General features: G+C 37.8%; 1 protein-coding gene across 7 annotated transcripts in view; it reads left to right on the top strand.

The window, feature by feature from the left end:
* The window catches only part of LOC107728611 (death-inducer obliterator 1-like), a 24247-nt gene that overhangs the window by 4616 nt on the left and 12044 nt on the right, over positions 1-7587 (top strand). For 4 of the 7 annotated variants that reach the window (XM_016538846.1, XM_016538851.1, XM_016538844.1 and 1 more), the window contains exons 2-3: positions 1485-2382; positions 7040-7385. In XM_016538846.1, coding sequence (XP_016394332.1) covers positions 1485-2382; positions 7040-7385 — 1244 coding nt within the window. Of the gene's footprint in view, positions 1-1009; positions 1124-1484; positions 2383-7039; positions 7386-7587 lie in introns of all 7 variants that reach the window. The other 3 variants (XM_016538848.1, XM_016538850.1, XM_016538849.1) reach the window with 1 other exon arrangement.

The following is a 7587-nucleotide window of genomic DNA, read 5'->3' as shown; positions in this document are numbered from 1 at the left end:
TTAAGCATTTTAGAAAGTCCCCTGTTCAAGTTCTGCTAATCCACAAGCCTAGTGAGAGTCATGGTCGCAAAGAAGGTAATGTTAACTATTAAACCAACCAAATCAAAACTTTCAAAAACACACAGCAATGTGATTCTTTTATTGAGTGAGAGTCAGTGGGTTTAATCAGTGACATTAACAGATTTACTATTCGGCGTCTTCTCCGCGACCTCCTTCCCTTGGTGTTTTTACACATAGAAAAAGCGAAAAAACATATTGCATTGTCCAGTTTTCTCTCAGAACGATGATCTGAGTTACTATTGCAATTATCGATGCAGTATGAATGACATACACTGTTGACATTTTTCACAATCACGACAAACAATCAAATACTGCCCTAAACCCAATAGCGGAAAGGCAGCGCTATCCTGCAAGTATGGCGGATAAACAAAGCAGTTTCCCAGAACTCAACGCGGCGTTACGTCACATTCTCATTCTTTATAGGCAGTTCAGTTAAATGTTCACTGATTGGTTGAAATCAACGCGGCTGCCGCTCACAAGTTTGGTCACTATAACCGTGATATGAAATTTTCATATCGTTACATCCCTAGTACCGGCCCAAAGTCCCTAGTTCCTGGGGAAAGTTCCTTTGGTGGAAACAGGGCTTTAGGCTAGTTTTGAGGAGTCCAGTGTGCATCTTGAGCACAAGCAATGTGTAGCCATGTAATAATTCATTTATATTCTAAACAGTTTAAGTAATCTTTCACACAACCTTAAATTATATAGTGGATTTTGATTTGACACACCACTCTGGATGCAATGGATCAGGGATAGAGCACTTCTAAGTGTCTGAATCATCCTTTTTATATGCCCTGTAGACACAATTTACTAAATGCATGATAGACCCATAAGAAAAAAAGACACACTGGCACCTTCTGCTGGGAAGCCACATGACTTCAGCTGAGAACACTTGTAGTAAATATTTGGGAGTTGTGCTCTCTATTAAATCTGTCTTTTTTCTTAATTATAGATATACTTTTTGAAAAATAGTGTCTCTCTGCTATGGAGGAGAGTGTGAGCTCTGAGCTGGCTCAAGCCCCTGAGCCTGAGCCCAGCCAGGATCCTGTGGATACCAGCTCACAAGGTACCCACGGCCCACTCCACCACATGCACTCCTGTACAAGAGAGCCGTGGGATTTACTCCAATCAGGGTTTCAGATTGAGAAATTACTGAAACAGGATGTAATCACTGAGATTTAAGAGTCTCTTAATCTATTCTGGGCATGCACTGGGAAATATTAAATGGCTTTTTTTAACAATCTTTTTTTTTTTTGTCAGAATGTGGTGTCACCATATCAATTAAATTTCATCCATGTTTTCATTGATTTTTCTTGAAAGCACGTATCACAGTTTTAATTGTCACCCAAATCGCATAGCTGCAGCATGCTGATAATTAAACATTTATTGTTGAATTGAACTATAATTTTGCTATGTCTCACACACAGAACCAACATCGGTCTCAGGAGAAGTCAAAGATCAAAAAGACCAAGGTGATGTTAGTGAAGACAAAGTAGAGGACCTTGACAATTCTGCAAAGCCCTCACGTGAGTTTAAGAAGACTTGGGGCTTTCGTCGGACTACCATTGCTAAAAGGGAAATCCCTGGAGAAATGGCAGTGGAGACCCCAGAGGGCAAGGGCGCCCCAGTGCGTCGCAGCGGCCGGCAGGCGAAACGCACAGACAAACTGGAAGAGTTTCTGGTCACTGTGAAGCGAGGAAGAGGAACTGGCAGGAAAAGTTGTCCCTCACGACTTGAGGGAGGAGATCCTCCATCCCAGACCCCAACCGATGCCGAAACGGCCTCCGAAGCCAGCTTTGATGGAAATGCAGATGCTAAAATAGAGGAACAGAAAGTGGCCTCACCAGAGAAAAAGAAAAGGGGTCGGGGAAGGACGAGGAGTGCAGTGAAGCCTAAAGCTGGCTCGGTGAGTGACGATGGCAGCTCTGAAAACGAAGAAAAGGCCACCATTGAGGTAACGACAGAGACGCAAGAAAATGTTGAGACTGCGGGTAGTGCTGGAGATGGAAAGGATGTTGAAGCAAAAGAAGAACAAGCGAAGGATGAGGTGATGAAAGACGAGGAAGGTGAGGAGGACTGTGATAAGAACAAAGAGAAGACCTCAAACGAGTCCATAAATAGACGTCCTACTAGAGCAGTCAGTAAAGACTCCAAAAGAGACACTAAACCCAAAGTAGGAGTGAAGCTCCGCAACGAGAAGAAAGAAGAGGAGGAGGAGGAGGATGATGATGATGATGATGAAGAGTCTTCGTCCAGTGAGTCTGACAGTGATGGTTATGACCCAAATGCACTTTACTGCATCTGCAGGCAGAAACACAACAAAAGGTATGTGTCTTTGGACAAGATGTTGTTGGCTGATTTGTTATTTGATGAATACTGGGAGAATTAAATTATTGATGCATGTAGATTCAACATAAATAATGCATATGCTGCAGTTTTAATCAAACATAAGATTTTATATAAATATTTAATTTATAGAATGCTTTTTTAAAATGATTATGTAGTTTTTGAAATATTACATGGTTTATACACATACAAGAATTATGTTATACATTATAAAATACTATAAAATAACATTTTTAATTAGGGCTGAATGATTAATTGCATTTGCGATAATATCGCGATATGAAAAAACACAATTTTTCAATCGCAGAGGCTGCGATTACACTGGGTCACGTGACACGCAAGAGTAAAGAGGTGTGTTCGACTTCAGATCGATCGGTGTATGACATCAAAGTACGGCGAGAGAAAGCATGAGACGTCCGCTCTCTTATAGCTCTCGCAGTACTTTGATGACACACACCGATCGGTCTAAGCAGCGCTGCTTCAAGTCGACCGCGGGCCATCAGCAGAAAAAGAACAGAAATAAAACGGTAAACGGCCAAATGACGTAATTTAGAATGGGAGCAACAGCATTTCAGCCTTTAGACCATTTTTATGAAAAGGGATAAATCAAGCATATAAACTGTCAATTTAAAACGTGTAAATATTACTGTCTTAATTGTTTAGATTTGTAGAAGGCCCATTAACTTCTTTCTCATTTACAACTCTGTGTTTGCTGCGTAAAAACAAGAGTTGCTATTTGCATTGATCTGACCATAATCACAAATAAAGGCTTATTGGAAATGCAAATTCATTCTCTGCCACGAGGTGCTGCTTTAGGAGCGCTGAAATATTGCGGTTTCCCCGGTAACGACTGTACACAAAGCAGCTCCGCGCTCATAAACGCTGCTTTCTCAGGAATTATAGGTAAAATGAAATAAAAATGCCAACGACACGTTTCTGAGGACAGTCGGTTGCCTTCATATACATTCAAATAAAGACATCCACGCCGCGTTTTGACTTAACACGTGCAGCGCTCATATTTATTCAATGACATCATTGCCTTTTGAAGTTTAATCCAGTCGTATCGCGACTCCTGTCTTTCCGTCCCCACCTGTAAGACCTCTTGAAATTATAATTAAGACATTTCTTATACCATTTAACATATTTAAAACTTTTTATGGCCTTAAGTTTGATACAACTCACTTTAGGAGTTTTTAAGGACCCGCGGGAGATCTGTATTTAAGATAGCCCGTCGGGCAGAGTGGTGATACATTTTGGTAGCCCGACTAGGAAGTAGGGCTGCACGATTTCTGACAAGATGCGCGTTAAATATCGCATGCGATTAATCGTGCAGCCCTACTAAGAAGCCATAGATGAAGTCGCACAGACCCAGGCAGGTGCTGGTTATTTAAAAGCTAAGTGTAGAAAATATGACGAGGCATATCTTGTTCTTGGCTTCACTCACCGTGTCTATACCGGACGCTACAGTTGTAGCGTCGTGCCTCAACAACTCTACACTGGACGCGACAAAGTGACCGTTGCAAATCATTTTAACTTTGTGTCAGTACATCAGAAATAGAACAAGGCATCAGTTTAATGTCGGGTTTTGTTATGTCGTGTCACGCCACATCCAGTGTACACAGCGTCACTGATTAAAATGGTTTCTACTCACTGATCTATATATAATGACTTCTCTATTATCAGTGGTTCTACTGTATTTTGCCGCTCGCGTCCGGTGTAGACACGGTGTTTAATGTCGTTGGTGAGGAGGAAAGCCTGTGTGTGTCCTATGCATTAGCGGACAGCATGAAACCCACAAAAAATAAATAACAAAGAGAATAATAATAATAACAGTTATTCTCTCTATGCTATTTTTCAATGTTTCAAGTGATGCAAGTGTTTTTTTTTCCCTGTAGGTATTTTAAATTAAAAAAGCATTAATTTTTCATAATGTGAATAGTGAAATTATTTGGTAGTCTGAGGTGGGATGGGATTCGGAAAAGGGGGTGAGCCAGATTTTTTTATAGGATTAAAGGGGGGCGCGAATCACTGGTCTGAAGTTAACAGACAGTGTTTAGTGCAGTCCACATGTTTACATATGTTTATTACAGTGACTTTGAATTATCTAAAGTAGTGTGGTAAAGCAACAGCTTTTTGTTTTTATATTTCTGCAATCTACTTTAGTTTGTGTGATTTGTTACTGACTTTCATATTAATGTTTACACCAGGCTTATTTGTCAGTGCTTTATGTTGTCATAATTATTACATGCTTACAAGTATGTAAACAATATGTATGTTATGTAATAAATGTATTATTACTATTATAATGTATTTAGCACTTACATAAGTTATTATACAGACAATTAAAATGTTAAAGTGAGTTTATAGATGTTTAATTTCAGTAAAGTATGTTTTAAAAGTAAGTTCTTCTATAAGTGGCATGAGCAGAAGAGCGAAAACTCTAAGGCACTAAACTGAAGTGTTCTTATACCCTGTATGTGCACATGTATCTCCTGGAGTATTTTAAACCAAATCATGAGACTTAAGAGTTTTATTGACTTAAGGCCCATGAGGAATCTATATATAAATTGTGTGCTAGAACAGTGTTTATTAAACTTTTTTGTCTTGATGAGTAAAAAAAAAAAATCCCACGGCACACCACTAAGCACTGAAATATAGCAAAAAAGAAAGGGGGGAAAAGATGTGTGTGTGTGTGTGTGTGTGTGTGTGTGTATATATATAAATATATATATATAAATAAATAATAATAATAATAATAATAATAATAACAAAATTGTTATTAAAGCTTTATATACTGAACACTTGCACTTAACATTTTATGAAAATCATCATCGAATGTCGGAGGTATGCGTTTTGTCTGTCATTAGAATGGCCGCATCTGATGCACTAAGTGCAGCTATTATGGATTAATGCTATGCATTAAGTTTTCATCAACTTACAGTTTATAACGTTTATTGTAGCTATATGGGAGCTTAGAATTAGTTGTTTAATACATTTGGCCAAAATCTCATGATATAAAAAAGATGAACCGCTATGCACAGGATATTTAAAACGTACAAAAATATGTGACCCTGGACCACAAAACCAGTCTTAAGTCGCTGGGGTATATTTTGTAGCAATAGCCAACAATACATTGTATAGGTCAGAATTATTGATTTTTCTTTTATTCCAAAAATCATTAGGATATTAAGTAAAGATCATGTTCCATGAAGATATTTTGTAAATGTATCAACTTAATTTTTGGTTAGTAATATGCATTGCTAAGGACTTCATTTGGATAACTTTATATAAATATATATATATATATACAATTTATTTATTTATTTTTTTATTTTTTTTGCACCCTCAGATTCCAGATTTTCAAATATTGTCCTATCCTAACAAACCATACATCAATGGAAAGCTTATTTATTCAGCTTTCAGATGATGTATACATTTTTTGGTTTTGTGGTCCGGGGTCACATATTGGCTACAACTAGACTGCAAATGATAACCTCTAGCCTTTATAGATATAGTGTTTCTTGAGTAAAGAAAACACTGTACTTATTCAAACATCAGTTATTTATTTACCATTGCATTGCAAACGAGTTACAAGGTTTTAACTGACAGTTTGAGGATCCAGTGGAGTCACAAGCTCTTTTGAATGTTTTTCATTGGTTAAATATTTGTAAACTCACAAACGGACATAGGGATAATGATAATATTAAAATAAAATAGAGATGGGAAGTTGTGATAATTTTTCACGGCATACCTGACAACCTGTCTGGTAAACACTGTTGAAAACAATTTGGTCTTGTGAACGCTATCATATACATCTTAAAATTACACTGTACTTTGCAGTTTTGCATTATAAAACCTTATATGGTATGAGCTAGATGAATGACACTTTAGATTCACAGAACGCGGTATGCATATGGCAGTGTGTATGTGAGTCTGTAAGTGTGATCCAGAAGGATACAGTTTTTTTTTAAGCTGTATGATGTTGCTGTATAATTATTTTAAGATTCGTGACATGTTACATTGTGTTTGGGCTCAATTTAATCTGAATCATCTGCAGTAACTGCCATTTTCTAAAAATCATGAATCATAATTGTGAATGACAACAGCGACATTTATTTTATTATTTGATGTACTTGTGCATCTGTGAGTTTTCACAAAGTAGATATAGCTCTGTGTGAGTGAAGCACATATGCGTGTGGCGTTCTAGTATACAAACATTTCCAATGATCTATGTTTTTTGAATTGCATTGTTTTTACTGATTTTACTGTATTTCATAATCAGTGAGCATTCAGATTCTAAGCTCGTAGGTTTTCAGTAATTAGCTAGAAAGTGTTATAAGCCTAAGATGAAAGAGTCAAAATGTGCAATTGAGTATTTTGACAAATTATTGGTTTCGATTACACAATTCCCTATTGGTACATTCCTAATCTTTGTCATAATTGTTAATTCAACATTTGGTTAATGTTGCACTGTCCTCATGAGGCACGATTCAAGAATCATGGCAAGTGTTTATGTTCAAAGCAGAAATTGTCCATTGCTTGCTTTTTATTTTTGTCAGCAGAAGTTCTATCATATCTCTTGTGGGTTTAATGATTATTGAGGGTGTTTGGTCATTATTTAAATCCTTGTGCATAGGTTTATGATCTGCTGTGATCGCTGTGAGGAGTGGTTTCATGGCGACTGCGTTGGCATCTCTGAGGCACGTGGCCGACTGATGGAGAGAAACGGAGAGGACTATGTCTGTCCAAACTGCTACACACAGAAGGGACAGGTTTCCAAGACTGGTTCTTCCACAGCAGCTGCAGAGAATGGCAAACGGCCAGTAGCTGGCCTTCGTAAAAGTGAGACCGGTCTTGCTACACCATCTAGCACTGTTGCAGCCACCACAGAGGAGAAAGCTTCTGATGACCTGGGTATCAAGGGCAGGATCGAGAAGGCTACCAATCCTAGTGGGAAAAAGAAAATAAAGATTTTCCAGCCGGTATGTCTCTGTATGATACACAAGTTTGAATACTGCACTCTTGTTTACATGTAATCCTCTTGGTTTTGGATACAGTTTTGATGCTTTGTGCCTCTGTGCATTAAATTTGCTAGCTTTTCTTACAGGAATTTACTGTCAGCCGCATTGCTTGAAAGCTTAATTGTAATTTAATGTAATTTAAGTTGCAAGATCAATAACTATA

The sequence above is a fragment of the Sinocyclocheilus rhinocerous genome, unplaced genomic scaffold (assembly GCF_001515625.1).
Source record: "Sinocyclocheilus rhinocerous isolate Xijiao unplaced genomic scaffold, SAMN03320098_v1.1 scaffold757, whole genome shotgun sequence".
Classification (NCBI taxonomy): Eukaryota; Metazoa; Chordata; class Actinopteri; order Cypriniformes; family Cyprinidae; genus Sinocyclocheilus; species Sinocyclocheilus rhinocerous.
This window is presented reverse-complemented; position numbering and strand designations above follow the sequence as displayed.